This window comes from Seriola dumerili, unplaced genomic scaffold (genome assembly GCF_002260705.1).
Source record: "Seriola dumerili isolate Sdu_G_001 unplaced genomic scaffold, Sdu_1.0 BDQW01000056.1, whole genome shotgun sequence".
NCBI classification, from domain to species: domain Eukaryota; kingdom Metazoa; phylum Chordata; class Actinopteri; order Carangiformes; family Carangidae; genus Seriola; species Seriola dumerili.
In genome coordinates, this window is record NW_019174311.1 from 8,265,124 (window position 1) to 8,288,445 (window position 23,322).

A 23,322-nucleotide genomic window follows, 5' to 3' on the forward strand; every position below is an offset into this window, starting at 1 on the left:
TACACAAATAATTACTATTTTACTTTTTAATGTAAACTATAAACTTCCAACCAAATCCTGCAAATTGGCCCTGTAGCCAATAGCAAACATTTCATTTCTAAAAATAAAGTTCACATTAGACATGAATAAAATGTCAGAAAGCAGAGGGTCCCCATTCATCAGCTACAAACAAGCTTATTAAGTGCCTTGAATCAAGAGCTATAGGTGGGACCCAGGGGAGTATAGCAAAGTATAGGGTGCACATAAAGGTCATCTTTTAACTTCTCGCACAAAAACACCTGGGGGTCACATAAACATAAAAATGTATTTGAACATATTCACGCACACATACACTCGCACAGATTGATGGCACCGCATTTGACCTTTGGAGCCCTTGTTCATTAAACTCAGCAAGGGGGAGGGCGGGAGGAGAGAGAGGGAGATCTAATTTGAGGACATGAGAGGAAACAAGGAAGTTGAGAGGGGACCTTTATGTGTGTGTAATTGGTCTGCAGAGGAATTGCCAACATGCACACCACAGGTGGCCACAGGCCCTGTCTAAATAGCTAACCTTATAAAAGTCATTAAGGCCTCTGAGACATGCCATGCGAGTAGGTGTTTGTGTGTGTGTGTGTGTGTGTGTGTGTGTGTGTGTGTGTGAGAGAGAGAGAGAGAGAGCAGGTGTGGATATATATTCACCATATGTGAGGGTAATCGACTGTGAGTAGCAGATCTTGCTACATACACATTCCATGATAAATATAACAAACTGTCTATTCCATCTATCCACACTGCCAGTGGCATGATCATGTGGCCAGAACCAGTACAGATAATTCATTGCCAAAATAGCTGGTTAAAGAGGGAAAGTCACATGATGCGGTGACAGTCAGACAAACCTGTCACTGATCAAATATGTTTACCTACAAAAATGTAATTCACTCAGAAATAGTTTTGCCTGCCAAATGTAGAAGGGAAAGAAACAGTTACAGGATTTTGAACTAGTAAATGATCTGGCCTTTCTACTAGGTGTAGACTCTGTCACACTTTCCTTTAAAAGAAGTTAAACCAACTTAGAGGGAATTTCTTTGATATGTACTTTAGGTATTGCTAGAGTAGGTGGAGGACTTACAGAAACTGTATGATGCCGTAGTCAGCTGGGTTCACGTACCTTCTTTTGCAGGACATTGACCTTCCTTTCCTTGACGTCCAGCATGTCCTTCATGTCTCTGATCTCTCCTGTAAGTGTGCTTTTTTCATCAGTCAGGTCCTGCAGCTGCTTGGTCTTCTTGGTCAGGAACTGCTCCTTCTCCTCCAGACGCACCCGCAGAGCATCAACCTAGAATAGACCAAAAGAAGTGCAGATAGTTCAGATAAGAAGTCAATAGGGAGTTACACTGACATATATTCAGGCACAGTTTGAAATGAAGCTGCTGTATAAAGACAAAGGCTTATACTAATACACATGGCAGCATAAAGAGAAAAGGTGAAATAGGAGTCAGAATTGGTGATATATAAACCAAATATTCATAGTTTATCTGGACAGGCAGATGGACAGATAAGTACATATGATCAAAGTAATTTGTAATAGATGTTTTAGAAGGAAGCAGACCATGAAAAACAGGAACAAACATACAAAGAAATACACAAAAGAGATCAGGAAAGCTGACACCATTTTTTTTTTCCAGTTCTCAGTCAGGTGGCCCATATGTTATTATTCAGTCCTGGAACTGACATGGCTCAACACATTTACTTGTTGACATTTGGAAGTAGTAAAAGTTCAGCTTTGACCTAATGTCCATAATATGAACCACTGTGGACTGATGCAGTAAAAATGTGTGTGAGAGTGAGAAGGAGCCTGGAGCCCATCCCATCATTTGTTACTGAGAGTGTTGTATGATTGGGCCAGCGCTGCCACAGATCAGACTGCTCACACACTTCACACTCACACATTAAAAATCCTCCATATCTGGCTGTGCACAGTGAGATGAGTGATATCTGAGCTCACTCCAGAACTTCTTATTGGACATATATCAGTGTTCAGCTGCACCGCCTACAGTCACACACACACACACACACATATGCACACAAACCAATACATACACACACTCAGCTGGCTGTCAAGAACAGACTATGTGCTCCTCTGTTGCTCTTCAACACCTGATTACATTTCCAGCACTTTTTTGCCGTTGCACAATGAGTGAACCCATTTGAACCTAATTTTAAGATGTGCATGTGTGTTTTATATGAATTCAAGACACACACACACACACACTTAGATAAAGGGAAGCAGTAAGAGAGGGCTTGTTAACAGTTGTTTAACAAGTGTTACTTGGACACAGAGGGGACAGTTTGAGAACACTTAAGGCACAGTGTCTGTTGTGCTCTCCGGCTTATTTCTCAACTATTTCACATGGCTCATAAGGTGATTCATTAAAGGAGAGAGTATGTTGAAGCGACTGACAGAAACTTACTAAGTATATTAACTCAAGTACTGTAACTAAGTACAATTCTGAGGTACATGCCAGGGATCAACCAATATGGTTTTTCCCATACCGATCACTAGTATTCAAGAAGACCGATAGCTGATATTTGGAACTGTCCAGGTGTTTCTATTATTTTGTCCACTCCCATTTAAATCAATACCAAGGCAGGCAAAATAACACAAACACCTCTGTATAATGTAATACAGCTCAACTGCTCCACACATTACATCCTCCAAAATGATCATAGAGTTGAATCAACAAGTGTCTAAAACTATTTTATTGAACATTATAATCTTCATGGAGGATTTACTGCAGGACTGTTGTATAAGACTGCATCAGATTTAGCTAGAGGTTCCTAATAAATTGCCAACTGAGTGTACTGTATATTAGTAATTATCATCATCATCATCATTGTATGCACAGGCTGCAAAGTGCCTGACTGGAATTGACTTGTTGCTTTCGGCGCTGTTCTCACCTGGAACTGATACACCTGGTAACCTAAAGATGTTCTTTAATTTAATAGTTTTATCATATAGTATTATTATCACCATGTTTTACCCCTACCCCCTTTTGAAATGTAAGGCAGCTACATGTATATGTATACATATTCAGAATACACATTAACCAACTTACTTTGTTCTTTGATCGGAGAACATTTTTACAGTGATTTTACTTCTCATTGGGTAAAACAGTAGTGAGTGACCCTTCACGTGCTGCAGTCAATGTAGTGCCTCACCTTCTGTTAGCTGGAGTTTCTGTTGCTGGTAGAGTTTATTGCTGCTCTTTCTAAGTTTCATTAACTTTCACAGTTAATGTTGCTCTTTTCTTCATTACAATGACTAACTACGCACTGGTCATTTAAACTTACACTAGTTCTGCTTCAGCACTCACAGCTCTCTGCTCCTTTTAGCGACTTTCACTAATTCAGCAGTTGTTTACACGCTGTTCATCTACGCTAGTTACTTTAGCTTAGCTGTTAGCGCTAGCTTATCTCTCTCTCTCCGCTCGGTGTGTCTTGGATCAACAGATGAACCTGTTCGTCAGTGTGGCGCTGTTGTAACTTCATTGTACAGGTTGTGATGTTTATTACAACTTCAACGATGTCTGCTACCTTACCTTCGACACACAGCTCTGCTCGTTAACCGCAGCTGCTCTCGTCTGTGCCCGTTTGTGTACACAGCAGCCTTCAGCGTTGATAGGCTATTACTCATGATGTGTAACAGATCAGATGGTCATTACTCCAGACAGTGACTACACACAAGGACCGGCAGCTGCATCAGAGCCACAGTAGCAATTAAAAAAAAAAAAAAAAAAGCTCCATTTTGCACTTTTGAGTATTCTACTTTAGGGGAAAAGAGTAAAATACAAGTTTAGACTAAATCTATTAGAGTAAAATACTGTACTTTTTACTCTACTACAGTTCATTCATTCGACAGGTATGAGAGTTACAAACCTAAATTTAGCATATAAGATGTGATGTTATACTGCAAGCATAGCATAACATCCTGCACTGTCTCTCCGTAATTCAATAACACATATTCCAGCACCTGTGATACCCTATGTACATATGTACTTGAACTTTTACGTGGAAAAAATAAAAATAATAACAAATAAGACAACAATATACTGACAACACAATTGGGAAGGACAGCTATCTTGGACCACACTTAGTGCCTATCTGCTTGCATGTGTGTGTGCGTGCGTGTGCATGTGTAAAATGAGAGTGCACCATGCAGGCCCTCAGAGACACAGAGGCCTCCTCTCAAGTAGCAGCATTAGAAGCAGTCCAGGACCCCCAGGTGTAAGATGGTGAAGTATTTATCTCATATTGCTTCTCTGGCAGACAACCAGAGTCTAATACTGAGCCCTGCTCTGTCCTCCTCCGCTCCACACTGGCTGGCACACACACAAACGCACACCAGTGACACCACTAATCCTTTGTACGTACAGTACGTTAGTGCCCGCACATTATCGTGCGCCGATGCCCATGTGCTGCTGCAGAACTGTGTGTGCAAGCGCACATGTTTGTCACTGTGTGTATGAGACAGAGGAAGAGAATGCCCCCCGCCACCCCCTCCCCTTTATAACCCCACCTGGCAAGGAGCAATTTAGCAAGAATGTAGCAGAGAGGCCTAACAGGAAATCCCTGCTGTCTCACCTGCACTGGCCCACTAAGCTGTGATAGTACTGTACAGACGCCCCGCTAATACCCTCTTAAAGCACTCATTGCTGCCAGACGCTGTACACGAAAAACAAGGAGAGAGGAGGATAGATGAGGAGTGAGGGATAAAAGGATGGAGAGGAGCAAGGGTGAAAGCTTGAGGAGAGATAAATGAAAGAGTGAAAGACGGTGGATGGAGATGATGGGAATTCTTATCAGATCATTTGGCTGGAGCATATTAACACCACTGGCATGCTGCTCCTCCACTGGCTAAAGCTACTTCTCTATCAGCAGGTCTGTTACAGGAAATACTGTATGGCTTTATCAGCTGGCACGCATGCTGAGATGATAGACAGCTAACAAGTCAGGGTGATTAACCCCTCTCTTCTCCTTCAATTTCCTCTCCAATTTTCCTTTTCACCCTCTTCCCCTTCTTCTCAATGTCATCTTCCAACAACACCTCTCTCTCTCTCTCTCTCTCTCTCTCTCTCTCTCTCACCCGAGCCACTTCTACCTCTCTTTCAACACTCCACCCCTCCAGCCATGCTACAAACACTCCAGGAGTTTTCCTACTGCCATTTAAAGGTGCGGGTCCTGTGGCGAGACAAAGTGATGTGTCGGTGTGAGAAATCCCTCAAGTCCTCAAGCCTGGTTGTCTTTGGGACAGGCCCACATTTCCCAGCCTTGACATTGTAGGTTTGTGCATTTGTGTTTCCATATGAGTGAGATAACATTGAAAGTAGAACTCCTGCGGTCTCCAGGACAACCGAGGTACTCATTCTACCTCCGCAATTGGACACTAGGGACCACATTCTGTTTTGTAATCGCAGCTTTTTAATGTACATGAGAGAAAGAAAGAAATAGAAAGGTGAGGGAGAGAAGTAGACGGGCCGCTGCTGTTTAGTTTCACCCAGTTAAAATCTAAAAGGATTTTGGCAATTGCATTGAGGCGTTCCTCTGAATAGATGAATTAAAAACACATCTCTATCACCCCATCTTCCCCCATAACCTCACTTAAGCTTTCCAGCCCCTCACTCAGCACCATATCATTTTAAAAAATGACCTTGATATGTTTTCAAGATTCTGTGGTTGCAAAACTATTAATACTTGGCAATATGTGGTATTTAGTTAAACAAAGAAAGTCACAAACTAAAAACCACTCTGAGGTGTGCATGAACGCATGCATTTAGTCAACAGTTTTCTCCATGCACACATGCATGTTCCTGCAATTAAACATGCCAGCATGCACACAAATGCATAAACTCACTCATTCTCACACTCATTCTCCCTGACTTCCTCTTTCATGCTTGCAATGACAGCCAAATGTGGATTCTGGACACTGGTTAGAAAAGTAAAACAGAGGCTTAAAGAAAACAGCTTCTCTGTTTGTCCTCACCTCCCTTTTTCCTGCCTCACATTTCATCATAAAAGTTTTTCTGGCAGGCGAATCTGCAAAGGTATCAGTCCCAGCGTCAGCTCGGGTCCGCAATAAACAACACAGAGATTATATGAGTAGACCGCAGTCAAAACGGCAGAACCAGAGATGATGGGGAGACCACAGCAAAGGCCGGGGGACACACCAACACTTGCATACTAACAGTTTCACTCTCACTCACCCACCTGGGAGTCCAATATTGCGAGTAGAGTTGTGGGTTGATCAGGAAAACATTCCTAATATGATCTCAAATCCTCCCAATCTCACTCTTTAAAAACATCAAACATGCACATACGCACATACACACACACACATACACCCACACACACAGCATGAGCTGTACTCATTTTTTTGTGCTGCTGTTCAAAAAAGAAGTTTGAATGTCACCTCAGCTGACAACACCACCATAAAAGTTCTTAAATCCCAAGAGTGAGTCGAGTGGAGTGTATCTGGCGTCTGAACTGGGATCAGCTCAGGCTGCTGTGGTGCACTACACACAGCTGTGTGAGCGATTCACTCCTCGAGCTGTATGACATCCAGCCAGCCTGTGTAAATACAGCAAAGGGCTGTCGTTAGACTTAATTTATTTAAAGGCCTGTACTGTGAAATTAATCATCCAAATTTATGACATAATATTCAACTAATTCATGTTTGTCTAGCCATTAATGTGGCCAAGTCTGGATTGTATCACTGAAAGAAGGAAGGCTATTTCATTTCAAGATGATGCTAGACCACCAGAGAGTCTCCCATACCAGCTATAATCAGTCAAATATCTCTTTTGGGTGAAATGTAGGCATCAAAGAGAAACCAACACGAACTCATATGATGGAGAAGAAAGGGAATGAATGTGGACTCCTGGGTTCAAACAGCCAATTGCTGTTGGTTTTGCTTCCACTCTGAGTAATGTTTTCATTATTAAAGATTGGTGAAAGGTGAATAAAAAATTGGCCAACCCAGCTTATAAAAGGCACATGTTAACAGTATATACACTGTACTGCCTCACACAGATGGTGCATAAGCACCTGACTGTGGGTCTCTTTTTACTCACACAGATGTGAAAAGCAGTGGCGTTAAATGATCCATAGTTTCCTGATGAGGCAATAGAAACTTCCAATAGATTTCAGGAGGTCACTGCTGAAGGTTGTGAGGTTAGAAAGCCTGAAGACCAAAGTGATTTTTTTCATATGAGACCAGTCCTGCATGTTAGCTGTATATATGTGTGTGTGTTTGTGTGTGCGCGCGCACACACAGGTGCAGGAGGAAGCTGCAATGTCATATGTGAGAATGAAGCCCTTCGTAGAGCGACTGTGAACAAGGGCTTCCACGAGATCCTGCGCTGTCTCTGGATTCTCTCATCACACACACACACACACACACACACACACACACACAGTATAAACAAGCACATGCACGCAAACAGAAGATTTCCTCTCCACCTTAACGGGCCACGCCAGACATGACGACACTGGGGCTGATCTGTGCGGAAATGAGGGACGTTCCCTGTCCTGGGGCTTAGGCTGGGTGTCATTTGAGGTGTGTCATCAAAGCCCGGGATAAGGCAGCAGCCAGAGCTCTGATCATGAATCGTATAATGGACAGATCACCTCAGGGCCGGCTCGGGATAATAAGCGGATGTAAACTGCCTCACAGCAGGGGCTGCAGGGAGGAGAGTGGGGCACAGTCTCATTGTACACCGTAACATCTGTTGATAAAACCATGGCAACACAGCTGTCTGCCCACAGGCTACAGAGAGAACATGGGAAAGCACAGATGTAAAAAAAAAAAGACAAGGACACATACACGCACAGACAGAGAGCTCCCAGGATCTGCTGACAAAAGGATCTTTGTGGACAGAATGGATGAATGTTTTCTGCCAAATCATTAAAGTCAATCATGCCATGCTCTTGGTGCCGTACCAGTGGATGGATCTTTGACACACCCCCGAGTGCTATCACACTAACCCTCACTGCACACAGCTGCCTCAATCCCTTTCTCTACCTCCATCCATCATCATTACATCCTCCAGCAGAGACACACACACACACACACACACACACACACACACACACACACACACACACACACACACACACACATAAAGGAAGAGGCGCTGCAGGCGTTCCCCCTCATAAACACTTGCTCCTTCTTTGATTATTTTTCCTGATCATTTCCAGCACCACATGCCAGTTGCTACATCCTGTTTCCAGGGAATCCATTTCCTGTCAAATCACACTGAACGGTCACTCCTGGCTAACACGTGGAGAACAGCGCAGTCTGTATTAGGTGTTTGAAATCTTCTTAATTCATACTTGATTGAACAAGTGAAACCACCTCCTTATTTTATTCATCTGTCAGTCTGCGAGTATGTGTAACACACCCTCAGAACCTTTTAGCACAGAAAACACTGACTTGAAAGACATCGACTGGATGAACAGTGTTATAGATAGATAGATACATTCTTTATTTATCCCCTAGGGGAATTTCATGTGTAGAGGATATCTTACATAGCCAGAGCAGCAGACTCAAATTTTGAATTGGGGAATATTTGCTCGTAACAAATGTTCTTTTTTTTATATATATATATACTGCACAAAAAATGTTCAAAGCTTTTTATTTTCTTCCTTACAAAAACATTAGCTATGTAGTTGCATCACATACAAGTTAAAGACTTAATGCTAAGGTACAACAAAGAATTCTGTCATGTCTTGGTACGTTCCAAAAACAGAAGAGCAGAGAACTGTATTGTTTGTTTGCTGCAAGCCTGCAGCATATATGCTCTGCTCAAACAGCCGATGTTGTCTCACATTGTCATCACACATACACCAGAGGAGGGAGAGCATGGTGGCTGATACATGTACATCAGAGACATAGACAAATAAAGTGGAAACTGCCTAACTGCATTTGTGTTTGTGTGTGTATTCCCTTTCTCCAGCAAAAGATACCTCTAGGCATAAGCCGCCAATCACATTCGTTATTTCCATAAGGACTCCTCAGGTCCTTCATACTTTACACATGTATTTCACTAGAAATGTCCAGTTGATCTACACTTTCTACCCATTTCTTTCTTTTCTCTTATTGCATTTAACATTTGGCCTGAATTGCTGCTTTTATTCTTTACTCCAGCACATTGGAATTGAAATGAATTGTATAAAAATGGTCGCCTCTTGAGCATAAGGAGCTATTCAGGAGAGGAGAGGAGAGGAGAGGAGAGGAGAGGAGAGGAGAGGAGAGGAGAGACCATGGTCCATACTGTATTTCTGCTTTTCTCTGGTTCAATCAGTCTAATTAGAAACTTTCTATTAACAAAGTTTCAACTTTCTATTAGTGGGAGTGAAAACGCTTCCACTGTTTTCTTGTGGCATTGCATGTTTGTTCAGTATATCCTCTCTGTTCTATGTTTGCCTGTGCATGTGTCTGTATGTATGTATGAAATTAGAGGTTAAGTGGTCTGAATGAAGCAGAGTGACCCTGAAGAAGAGGAGGTCAGAATAAAAACAAAGGAGCATATTGTCCCTGGCCGTCTCTATCAGCGCCTCGCTGCCTTCTGGTTAACCAGCCGCTGACGGACAGCAGACCAAGCCAAACCCTCATTACTCTCTGCGTTTATGTGTGTTCTTGTTTTGTTTCAAAATGTACAAAAATAAAAACATGAAAAAATGTAACAGAACACCCACACACACACTTCCCAAAGACCTTCATGTGGGATGAATCATCACACAAATGATATTTACCTCAGATGTCCTCAAACTTAACGCATCAGTTGGGCTGAAGAATGTGGTATGTGCATTTGCACGACAACATTAACGTGTGTGTTTTCATGCGCATATGCATAGGTAACCTCATGCAACACTTGTGTTTGTCGGCTCCCTCTGTCATGCACATATTTACCTCGTTCCCTGTGTAAACCATTAAATATCTCATCCCCCTTCTGACCCCTATTACTCCACTTTATGGCTTTTCCACATGGCCTCTGAAGAACTCGCGGGGGCTTTATTTTGGACCGTCCCGTGTTTGTTCTGGGGGGCCCCCGACGCTTTGCTACTCACACTGCATCCCAAACCGCACCACCCCAGGAACCCGTGAGCACGCTGTTGGGTCTGAGAATAGTGACCATGGTCAGTCAAGTTCAGATGAGGTCATATTAAAACCGGTCCGCAGTGGTTGGGACTCATCACAACAGGTCCAGGGTTTGAAATGTGAAGTTGACAATTAGTGGTCAGCCTAAAACAAGAACTCTTTCCAATTCACTGATGCCAACAACCTCACTGTCCCCTTCGGAGAGTTCATCAAGTTCTCACCTCCCTTTAATCTGTTTTTCACCCTCCACTGTAGCTGTATCAACCGATGGGGGAGGAGAATGGACAAGAGGAGAAAGAGAGGTAGGCGACAAAACGTGGGGGGAGAAGGCAGATGGAGGCAGATACTATGAAGGAAGAGAAAATATGGACAAAGGGAGCAAAAGGGAATGAGGCAGAAAGAAAGACAGAGAGAGAGAACACAGCGGGGGGAGAGTCCAGGGTGGAGTGCAACCACGTTGAGACCACATCTTTTCTCCGCCTCACTACCTATGTGAACCATCAATCAGCAAAGAGAACAAGGAAAGATCAACAAAAATAGTCCAGCAGAGACCACAGCGCACCGTACCATCGCATCGCTCACTGACAAAAGCCCACAGCCTTCTACATCCATCAAGAAACTCTATTCTCTCACTTCCCACTTCCTCCTGTTGCTCCATCTATCCTCCGTTCTTTCCCTCTCCCACTCCAGATTCTTTTTTTTTTATTTTCCTCTTGTTTTCCATATTCATCACCGTCGCCACGGTTGATGTTAGCAAGTCATTTTTGAATCATTTATATCTTCTTCGAGTCATTACACCTCAACCTCAGAATCAAAACTCAGTGGAGGTCCTCTGGCAGACACACTGCAAACGCTGGTGATGAAAGAGAACACAAGATATTTGAGGTCACATCTGAGAAACTTAAATTGAAATACCACAGATTGTGTTCTCTGTAAACACAGACATGTTGCCACATCACAAAATGTGCATTAAAGGCGTGCTGCTTCTAACACTTCTGCTGGCATGCAGCGAGGAACAAAATATCAAATGTTATATGGCTGTTATTTATGTGCCTGATTCAGACTTTGACTTAGGCACCTTGAGTCTACTTCAGGTCTGGATTTCCCCTGAGTGGGTAAGTGGCCACCTGCACAATGCGCGCCTCCAATTCGGAATATGTAAATCAAAGCTTATTGACCATCACAAAATGAAAACCAGAACTAATTGCTGACAAAGACATTAAATACAACATGATTTGTTGCATCCAAAAACTGGAGGCAATAACTCAGACAATGTAACTTTCCAGGATTTAGAGTTACAACTAAAGAAGACAGCAGAGATAGCAATAGCAGGTCACACAAAAAAAAAAACGCAAAGAAATGATTCAAGCTGTTGACACAGAATTGGTTCAGGCTTGTGGCTATGGCTCCAAAATGTTTTCCACATAAAAGGTACTACCACAGGCCATGTATTCCCGTTTTTTTATGCCAAAAAATATATAGAAATAGAAATATTGAAGACATTTTGGCCGTTCAGAATGAGATACACCATTGACAGCACTGTGGTAAGACAGACTGTGTAGGGAGCTGGAGAGATGATCCACTTTGTGTTGCAGTTAAAAGGAAGGCTGTGAAAAAGTAAAGACACTAAACTCAGTCAGAATATGTACAATTTAACTTGCTTAACGTGTACACTGTTTGTTTCTACTCATTGCATTACTTAATGAATTTTAGTATATTGTACGATTATGGAGCAACCTTTGTTTTCACTTGTATCTTTGAGTTGATCAGATCAGCATCATCAGTGCTTGTTTCATGACAAAGAAAACAACTGCCATGTTCTCTTCACTGTTTTTCATGTCGTTGGTCTGTAGCCGCCTCGTCCTCAGCAGTAGATAAGTTGTCTGGACGAGCCAAGTGATACGTGTGAGGTGGTCTGTTATTCTCTGCATGAATCAGCTGCCTTGTCTCACAGGGATGTCCTGTTATTTTTTTTGGGAAAGTTGTTTTTAACTTATTCAGGTATAACTCTGTGAGTAGCTTTATTTTATTTTATTTTACATTTTAAAATTTTAATATTCAGTGATTTCAGTCAGATCGTGCAAACAAATCATTGTACTACAGTAAAAAGTGTGTTTTACTTACAACTGTGAACTGGCAGTATTATTTCTTGTCTCTCTCGCTCTGTAAGGATATTAATGATGAGAATGCCTTCACTACGATGTGGCCTGAAACCTGATTCTCCCCAACCTGTTAAAAACAGGGATCATGTAGAAAGGCAGCGTTGTGTGTTTAATAGTAAACGATAAACATTTTGAGTTCTCTCAACATAAATATTTTAAGTACAAATAATTTGGCTTCAAATGTATTGACCAAACACAATTTCACTCAGATAGATTTGTTATTCCATTACTCATCTTATTATTTATCCATTACTTGAGTTTTGTAAAGCAGTTTCATCAAATGAGTAAAGTCAACTCGTCCAGGTTAACAGTGCACTGTATATCTCTGTTGTAAATGCATCACCATTCGTTTTTTTCCATATTTTCACACTTTATATTAAGATTACACATTATTATTAGTAGTAGTTGTAGTGATTTTTTAAAATGATTGTGTTAAACCTGTTTTGCGGGATGCTCACACCCAAGTTTTCACTTTCACTCTTACTTTTACTAATTTTTACTTGTGTAATTGTGATGTGACAATAAAACTTAGAATTGTATTTTGTTTTTTATTCCTGTTGTCATGGTAATATTGTACTTTTTGCTCTTACTCCATACCATGCATGCATGTTGTGTATTTCCCCCTGTAAAATCTAGTCAATGTCAAATGAAGCAAACAGGCCCACAATCCGATTTGGCATCTTTAGTCAAACGTTCATATTCAAAACTATGTTCTCAAAGAAAACAAAGCACCTGCAAGCCCCTTGTCCACCGAGGTTGTGGCCTGTTCTTTTGTTGCCGGCTGGTTAAATATGCAGGAAGGTCTCTGATAGGTTACCTGAGCTGCTGGAGTAAAGTTACAGCCCTGCATTGTCCCGATCAGGGCAGGAAAGACACATACACCTACTGTATTAAAGGGTTAAGTTTCCACAGACGTGGGCTGCGGACTAACAATGCTCACACACACATACACACACTCATTATTTTCCACATTTTCCCAGTTATCTGGAGACAGATTCAATCACGCCCATTTAGAAGCTGTCCTTAACTTTGACTGACAAATAAATACACTTCCATTTTCTCATCCCCTCGCTCACAGTGCCTGCTCTGTTCAGCGGCCAGTCCCTTCTCAGTCCCATCCTGATGTGAATTGCTCTTAGAGACAAGTGTCTGTGAGATGAAGCTGCTCCTCAGGTCTGGGAGACACCAGTCTGTCTCTGGGGGAGTGGACTACTGTACCAATCACTGTCATTCATGATGACACGCACCTGGCACTCGCCTGCGCACATACACACACACACACAAACACACACACACAAACACACACACACACACACACAATGTATATGGAGAGGGGTTCGATGGACCAACAGGAATTTTAAATGAGATGTGGGAAAGCTGAAACAAAATGCTGAGGGGAGATGAAGTAATAATGAGTGGATGGAAGGAATGAGGTGAGAAGGGAGATCCTGAGAGAATCACTATCCTCTCTAACTAAATGACTGACAGACAGCAGAGGAATGCAGAACCACGGCTGGCCTCAAGCGTACTCAGTATCTTTACCCATCCTCTGGTTTGCCCACTTAGTGCGGGAAACCTTAGCCTCTCCCAAGTGGGGGAAAATGCCACTTCAATTGCAGGAAAAAACTACTCCAGATCGGGGATGAGAGTCCAGTAATCAGCTCTGACAGTGTATATGTTTTTGTGTGTATATTTTTAACAGGCTACAGAGCCCAATGTCATGAACATTACAGTCCCTTGTCCCTATAAACATACATGCACACATTTTTACAGACACAGCTATACACGCATCACCTGCTCTCTCAAGGGCATCATTGTCATTTTAACTGCGGTAGAGACATTTACTGGAAATCACTTAACAGCAACAATCTTCACCAACAAGATAATATATTTAATGGTATAATATTAATGTGCAATACACTGCAGAAACTACTTTAAATGTCACCTTTGGCACATAAATTGAGATCCTCACCTGAACAGTTAATTCGGAAATGGGTATATTAATGACTTATAATCTATCCTGTGGAGGCGATCATGTTGATTTCAGTTGTGTGCATGAACAAGTGTGTAGACTCTAAATCATCCAGTGAATCCTCACTAAGCTAACATTAAGCTAGCAGGTCAAATGGCCCTGAACCAACGTCTTGGCAGTCAGTGAAGGTGGACACTTGGGGAGACTGAAGTCACTGTTATTGCTCTCTGCTGTGTTGTGCATCAGGCTTCTGTCAGTTGCTCTTGAAAGAGAGCTTCGGCATATTTAAACATCTCATAAGCTTTCGGGTAGGTAACCTTTTACTGAACCTGCTGTGCACCCACACCCACGAGAACACACTGTGCGGCATCCGCATACAGTTTTTCCGCTGATAGTTAAAACTGATATTGGCTGTAATGTTGGCGAGCTTTAGCCATCTATGTTGCAGTGCATCACAGCTAACAGTTAGCGTCAGCTGTAAATAAATGAAGTTATTAGAAAATATAATTAGATCTTTGTGGATAAATACTGGTCTGCTGCGGTCAGCGTAACTTGTTAAAAGTGTGAACAAAGGAGAAGGAGGAGGGTGTGTAGTGAATCATGGGCTGGAAAGCCGAAGTCTCCCTTCATCTCTCTTTCTCTCTCTAGGTGGGTTAAGATTGCAGTGGGCACATGACAGAGTTAATTTGTTAGGGCAAATCATGAAATGATTGAGGGTGACATATCTTCTGATCTTGCCATAAAGTTACACCTATGGCAAAAGGACACACACACACACACACACACAAATTTCTTTAGTTCATTTTAGATGGACACACAAACCAAAACATGCACACGCATGAAAAAAAAAAAAAAACCACCCACTGAAAACCAATTCCTTTAAGTATGATGTATTCAGCTAACTGCGAGGGCCAAAATTCCTTGCACATGTATGGACAATTAGGCCTAATTTTGGCCCAAATTGCTTCCTGTAATGATGAGTGGACATAGTTAGCAGGCCGCTCTCAACTGCCGAACACAAAGAGATCTAAAGTATCAGTTCCAAGTCTAAAGAGTGATGGAGAAAAATGCTAAATGATCTCCGCTCCCCCACCCCACCACAAACACACACACACACACACACGCACACACACACACGCACACACACATACACGCACACGTACACATACACACCTCCAACTCCCAGCATACAACCTGCCTCCATTCCCTAACAGCAGTGATAAAATCATTAGAGTCTTAGAGTTAAAAAACTTTAAAGATGAAGAAGGAAAAGGCTGCCAGCTTTCTCCAGCCTTCTGACTGACTGACCCGCCCACACGTACAAGCCCACTGGTGGACTAAAAGCGCCACACGCATAGGCATTTTTTTTTTTTTTTTCCACCCACCTCAGCGTCCTTTTCAGACACAGAAAGAGAAACAAACTAAGGCACCAAAAGACATCATCTCGTACACTTGCACACTTTCTTTTAGGTTGTGTATCTGAGAACAGGTGCATTACAGCGGAGGTCTTTGATGTGATGACCTCTTGTCATCTCACGCATGTATCCGTGCATGCAACTTGGCTATTTTTCCAGGAACGGTGCACATTGTTCAACATCACTGTAGATTTGTCTTAACATATTATGGCCCTTGATGCTGTTAATATTGTAGCAGCATCTTAACTTTAAGCCAGCCTCATCCATCTGAGGCTGTGGGTATTCGTACAAGTGTTTTTCCAGGAAGCTGGAGTGGCTTCGTGCATCACGGAGAGTGTTTGCAACTGTGTGGGTGTTTTAGTGTGTGATTGTATATCTGGAGATTTAATATGTCTGTGTGTGTGTGTGTGTGTGTGTGCAGGTGTGTCTCCCGTGTGTGTGTGTGTGTGTGTGTGTGTGTGCACACTGACCTCCGTCTGGAGCGTACTGGCACGTTGCTCCTTGGCGCTGAGCGATTCCTTTAGCACCTCGATGTGTTGCTTGCAGTCTGAGTTCTGATTGGTCAGTGTTTCCAGTTTGGTCTGCAGGGCCTGCATCTCTGACTCCTTCCTGTTCAGCTCCTGCTTCAGCTGCTCTATCTGGCAATCACATACACACACACACACACACACACACACACACACACACAAACATACACACACAAGTTTGTTATGAAAACCTTTGAGTCATCATTAAACAAAACTGATATAGTTGCAGATAACAAAAACTTTCAAAAATGAGAAAAAGTACGGCTTTTCCTCTCTGGCAAACAGACACACACAGAATCCACATACACACCTCCTGCAAAATAACACCAATGTGTGTTATGCTGTTGTATATTACTGAATCATATTACTGAACAGAACTTTCAAAACAAACGAGTGTTTTAAAAGCACACATTCATTTGATTGCAGAAAGAGGCTTAAATACGCTATTTAACAACGTTTTTCCTGTGCTGCGACACATTTTGGTACAACAGAACTTTTTATCATTCATTTAGACATGAAATTGTACACTAAAATATCTAAACATGCCAATTGTGTCATGATACATTTATTTGAAGAGACGATAAATTACCACACTGAATTATCGCCCAGCCCTACATTATCAGTCCTCACTCAGGGGAGTCCCAGGCCTACTGTCTGCACTGTGGACACACCAAGCCAAACAGCCAAAGGGTGAAAAAAACACATGCAAAGTTATGGGGAGCAATATTACAACACTCACATAGCCGACAGATTACAGACTGTTTCGTACAGAACAGGACAGAGCAGAACCACAGAGGAAATCAAAATGCACTAGCAGAGGGAGGTTTCTGTGCTGAGCCTAGCTATGTGCAGAAGATTGGCATCTGTCTACCAGTGCCAAAAATGCAAAAAAAAAAAAAAAGGCTGATTCAAAGAGAGATTTGTCTAATTGTGTGTGAGCAGGGTTCACCTCATAACAGGGGAATTCTGACTGGAGCGCAGCTTGGCCAATCAACCCTCACTCAAAGAAAGAGAGAAGAGCCCAGGAGAGCAGGGAGAAGAGGGACAAAAGAGGGGGACGAAATGGGAGGTGGAGTCCAAGAGGGACATTATCGGAGAGGTGAGACTGGTGAGAAGGTAGTAAGGCAGTGAGAAAGGAGTCTGAAAAAGTGGACCAAAAATAATATGATGAAGTGATGGGGCATTATAGATAAAATAGAAAGAGCGAAACGAATGGAATAATGAGACTAATGAGATGGGTACTTCTGCTTGTTCTGTGATCCAAGGCTGCTGTGTAGGGAGGAGGAAGGTGGGAGCTGGTCTGATGGAAGACACACATGGTGACAAGGCCTGCTCCTAGAGAGACACAAAGACAAGAGGACAGCAAGCCGCTGACTACGACACACAGCAAGCTGGGAGACCTCTGCAGTTTTCCAGCCAGCTGCAAGCACATCCACACACCTCTACGGAGTTTCATACTGGCTGAGGTTCTGCAAGAAATGATTATCTGGATAAATAAATACATCTGCTCTAATGCTTACTTATCATACTTGAACAAATTTCCGTGCTCTCACAAGCCACTTTATAGTGTTGGAGTAGATCAAAGCCCGGAGAGGAAACCAGAGAAGAAAGCATCCCCGTCCTCTCTGGTTTCTCTCTTATCACAGTCTCACCTCAACACCAGCCGCCGCCACTGCTGAAAGACCAGCACCCTAAACACTTCAAGGATATAGAATGAATCTGTGTGCCTGTGCATATCTGTGTGCTTGGTGTCTTTCTGTGTTTCTGTGCGACTGTACGCAGAAAGATGAGAAACGGGAGAGCGAGCCAGGGCCATCGCTGTGATGTCTATCATCCCAGGTCAGCGCGGGTGAGGAGAGAGCTCTTTCCTCTGTCGTTGTAAGCTCACATTCACCTGTCAGGGCCCCATTCATAAAAACATCTCTTTTATGATTGCATCAGGAACTTCCCCGATGCAATGACAAATGGGCCCTACAAAGAGCACTATTAATGAACCAAAGAGGAACATTTTCACATGGAGAGCTAATCATGGGCTTCAGCCATCGTGGACACACAGCTAGAAACTCTGTGAAACCTGAACCTACATTTTTTAACATGGTTCCTGTAGTCAACTGGCGGCCTGTGGGCCACATCCGGCCTGCAGAGTATTAATGAATTCAGAAAATGTGAGGAGGAAAAAAAAATGCATTGAGGTTTTTAGGATATCTAACATTTTTGTTTCCCATACATTTATTTATTAATGTTGGTCCCCCACAATATCAAATTTTTTTTTTTTTTTTTACAATTTGAAATGGTTAAAACCTTATTTAATCTTAGAGCTGAATGTCTGATCCCTCAATCCAGATGAAAATATTCCCTAAAACGACACAAAGAGAGCCTGGACCAGAGGAATTAGCAAAACAGAGAACCTACACACTTGAGAAAACACAGGCGGGAAAGCTGAACAGTCCGACCAGTGTGATTAGCTATCCAATTAATTTGTTGTGAATACTTCCAGGCTTCAACCAGTGCTGCTGTGGCAGCTGAAGCAGCAAGAGAGGGTCAGGAAGGGATAGCTGTAGCTAATGAAGAGAGAGATGTAGGAGAGGAGGAGGAGGAGGAGGAGGACAGTCAGTTGGTTCTATGTCACAATTAAAATATCTCCAGTAAAGCACCTTGCACACTGATCAGCTTCAACATTTCAACCAGTAACCAGTTAGTTTTAATATTGCATATCGGTGTATATGTTATTATTTAAAAATTGATTTAATAAACCATCACTCCTCAGTGAACTGCCTCCTTGGCAGAGGTCTGAGAGCATTTTCTACTTAAGGCCTAAGTATCTGGTTATCAAACTGTTCACACTGACATAAAAATATTTTTTGTAATATTAAAAAGAAAATCTAACTAATTAGGCCCAAATAAATGTATATATGTATATATATGTATGTGTATGTGTATATATATATACATACACACACATATATATACTTTTTTTTTTACTTTTAAGTCTGGCTCCCACAGTGTCTGGCCCTTGGAAAATATTGCTGATGACCCGTGCTGTTGCACTCTGTTCATGGCCCCATTCTTACTGGTGTGTCTCAATGAATAAAACAGTACCCAGCCTGCGATAGAGAAATCTTAGTCAGGCCTTTCTAAAGATCTCTCTGCCAGCTGAGGGGTAGGACAGTAAACAGACACGGTGGGCTGTAAGCTGATAGGGCCGGAGTTTGTTCCCTGGGAACAGGCAGCCGTCACAGATAGGAGAGCAGCACAATGCTTAGTCATCAAACAGGTAAAGTAGGTAAGGCACACAAGAGCTGAAGAAATACATTTATAAGCATAGGAATTTTTGGTATCCATGCAACACAAGGGGCTGAGGGCTTCGATTCAGCAGCCGAGAGACACATCATACTGTTTGGCATTAATATTTCTCCACACTTATGCTTGCTTCTCCATGGGCATGCAATAGAGACATGCAACATGCACATGACAGGTTCTCACGCGGCTGCTATTGATGTCTTAAGGCAAACATGCATCACGCAGGTCATGCAGGGAGGAGTCGTCGCAGGTGACGTGCAGAGGCGTTCTACCTTAGTCTTCATGAATTTAGAGTGGCTCTTGTAGACCTCCACTTGCTTGAGCTCATCCTGCCTGTCGTCAGGGTGCAGCAGGCCGCTGGTCTTTAACATCTGGACCTCATCCTCTAAGTCTCTGATGTTCCTCTCCAGGGAAGAGATTTTGGTGTCCTGCACCAGCAACAGTAGAGGCAGGCAAAGAGTCAGGAAAGATCTGACTATGGATATCACACGTTTCATGTTATTGTTAAGATAATGATCCGTCTGTCTATCCATTGATCTATCAATATATCTTTCTAAAATGCAAAGTACAAGAGGACTGAAAGAGGAGGCTGACAAAAGGTGGTTCTGACAAATTAAAAGAATAAAATTTTGTGCCGACAAAATTTTATTCTGAATCAGAATATTGGCTTTTTTTTTTTTTGGCTGACAGCTCTCTCCTTCACTTGGTCATAACCATGAATCCTTCCCACACTTGATTTGATGAACAAACCAACTATATGAGTTGCATCAAAACTACAATGGTGAATAATAACCATATACAATCTGCCGGCATCACAAAAGTATCTGGCATTTAGAAATATGAAATGAAAATACTCCCAGAATACAGAACTGACAACAATTAGCGTCCTGTATCTAGATTATAACCTATTAATATATAGCCCTACAGCTGACTAGAGTGTGTGGAAAAAAACTGGGGAAATATCCAGACAGAGCTGTTGTGTGCAGCCAAGATGTTTTCCTATGCTGTATCTATGAGGGAATGGAAGGGTCTGTCATGGACAGGTCCTGAGGTTGTTTAGCTGCATGGATTCAGACATACGTTAAATGCTAAACCTTGGAAGAGAAGAGAAAGGTAATTGAATAAATGGAAACAGACTGTATGATGCCATCAGCACAAACCACAGGCAACATGTAAGCATCTGACCTCTATTACATCCTCTGACATCAGCCCTGCCTAGCACATGGTGCTGAATTTACCATCCTAAACACACAAACACATACCAAGCAAACAGGAAGGAATAAAGGTGCATATGACACACTTGCAAAAAGAGTGTATGCAAGGACACAGATTTTCAATGTAGACCCAGGGGAAAAAAAAAAAAAAAGTCAAGGTAAGGCATTCAGGCATTCACCAAAGTGCACACACACATACACACACAAGACAACAATGCTATTCAATCATTTCCATTGGTCCATGTTTACTTCTGTATCATAAGCCATGCCCTGCCTTTAACCGATTGCTATCTTTTTCTGCTCCAGAAAACGGAGAGAGAAAACATCACCCAGAGGAAGAGAAACAAGGCAAACCCAATGAAAATAAAAAGGATAATATCAAAAACAACATTCAGTACAATAGGAATACATGTAATAAAAGCTGCACCTCAAAACCACTGAAATATAAACTTCTGTACTTGACGGTGCTGCACTCCAACCAAGAAGGAATTTATAATAGGGATAGAGGGAAAGACAAACACTGTATATCTGTAGCCCATGCTGAGTTGACAGAAGACTCATGAGGCGAGCACTCGTTACTGTACCTGCCAGATAACGTCGGGATCAAAACAGAAAGGGGGGTTGGTGTTCTGTAATTACAAAGGGGAAATATGCAGCATTCAGAGGCAGCAACAACACAGACAACGCAGACGGTGGGACAAACGGTGACAGGGCGAGGAACATGCAGAATTTCCACAGTTGCATTAATACTCAATATCACAAAAGGAGGACTGTGTAAAAAACCTGCCGATCCCAGGAAATATCTCATCAACATGACCAAGGGAAGTTATTGCATCTCTCACACTCTTACCCCTTCGTATGTCTCATCCCTCTGGCAACGTTTTCTATGCCTTTTTCTAATTAATGCAGTCATATTTAATTTGGCCTCTCTCATGCATTTACAGCACTGTGGGCATCCCTGGCTTACACATGTGCAGTTTGTTAACAGGCAGACAAATCACAAAGTATGTGTCAAAAATAACTGTGGTTTTGCTGTAAAGGAGCCGCTTTTGGAACAAGCGTTAGTTGAATGAACGCTAAATATGTGTGTGTGCGTGGGTGTGCATGCAGACATATGTGGAGTCAACTGCATTTTTCACAGCTCCAACGACTTCAAAGGGCTGAGATGAGAGTGAAAGCTTCCATATGTGACATTTGAAACAAATTGAATAAGTGCTCGACTCTGCATGGGCCAATAATGGACTTTACTTGGGTATGGCCGCCGTACAGACACGAGGCAACAGTAAGGCAATGTTTCTTTTAACATTTCTATTTGTGCATGAATGTTTGTGTCTGCATTTACGGCCGGGCCAAATCCTCTGCTACTGCTCACATTACAGCAGCGCTCATCTATAATTAAAGTTTTGTTGGTATGAAGCTGATATCAAACTGAACCAGAAAACATGCTGCGGCTGGATGAGCAAATTACACTGTTGAAACGAGATCACAACATCAGATTTGAATTTTTTATTAAAACACACCCACCACAGTTTAAACTTGCTGAGCTCAAATGTGTTTGAAGATAAACTGGCAAACACATCTGATGTTATGTGAACTGATCTATTACAGCAATACACACTCATCATGTTTCACATTATTACTTAAAACGCTGTCTGCTCTTGTTTATTGCAGATTCCCTGTAAGTCCTACCTTCATATCAATGACAGTCTGCAGAGCCCTGGTTTTGGCCGGATCGGCCTGGAGCTGGTTGCGGCGATGGAGCTCCTGGGGAGGGACCCGGTAAAAATAAGCCTGGCGGCTCATCATCTTTAGCACTTTCTAACACCCACAAGCTTCAGAGACACTTAAAAAGATGCACTGAACAGACCGGCCAGTCACAGTTTCGATCTCTCTGTCTTTTCTATTACATTTTGTTAAATATTCCAATGTTATCCCAAACTGTACGTCCTCAAAAATGCTTGTTTTACAACCCCCCCCCCAAAAAATCCTATGATCTTTAAGCCGGTTCCTGGTTGGATGCTCTCCTGAGGACTTCTGCTGGCGTGTCTTTTCCCTGCTCTGTTTTTTCTGTCTCTCTGTCTCTGTCTCGTTCGTTAGATGCTCAGCTATAGGTCACATGAATCTGTCTCCATCACTCTTTCAGTCTGAATCTTTATATGTCTCATCCCTCACTTGTTGTCTCTGTCTCTCTCACGGATGTCTCTGGCATTCTGAAGCTCTTGCTTAGCAACACTTTCTGCCAGCACATGCGCCAAGCTTCTTCAATCAATAATTAATGGTAGCTCTGACCGACAACTATGCTGAGACAAAAGCACACACACATTCAAGCTAATGGGAAAATTGGAGTGCATTAGGCCAGGTCCATTTGAGAGAAGTAACAACACTGTAATGTAATAATGTGCAACTCCAGGGAGCAATACATGGTAAACATTTGCAATTATTGTAACATTTGATCTGCTGGACACTGAGCAGCTACACTGGAGCAGTTGGGGGTTAGACGCACATCAGTTGTGGTAAATGAGGGAGTGGCCCTTGCTCAAGGGCACCTCAGTGGTGCCAAGAGATGCTCTTTCTGTATCACAGAGGCTGGGCAAAGC

The 23,322-nt window shown here is 42.4% G+C and overlaps 1 protein-coding gene across 1 annotated transcript in view; it reads right to left on the minus strand.

The window, feature by feature from the left end:
* Nucleotides 1–23,322, minus strand: part of LOC111219225 (ERC protein 2-like) — a 149,602-nt gene that overhangs the window by 114,345 nt on the left and 11,935 nt on the right. Inside the window, exons 5-8 of the mRNA XM_022741839.1 lie at nucleotides 22,415–22,489; nucleotides 19,784–19,939; nucleotides 16,155–16,322; nucleotides 1,148–1,315 (exon numbers count right to left, since the gene is read on the minus strand). Of these exons, the coding sequence (XP_022597560.1) occupies nucleotides 1,148–1,315; nucleotides 16,155–16,322; nucleotides 19,784–19,939; nucleotides 22,415–22,489 (567 nt within the window). The remainder of the gene's footprint in view (nucleotides 1–1,147; nucleotides 1,316–16,154; nucleotides 16,323–19,783; nucleotides 19,940–22,414; nucleotides 22,490–23,322) is intronic.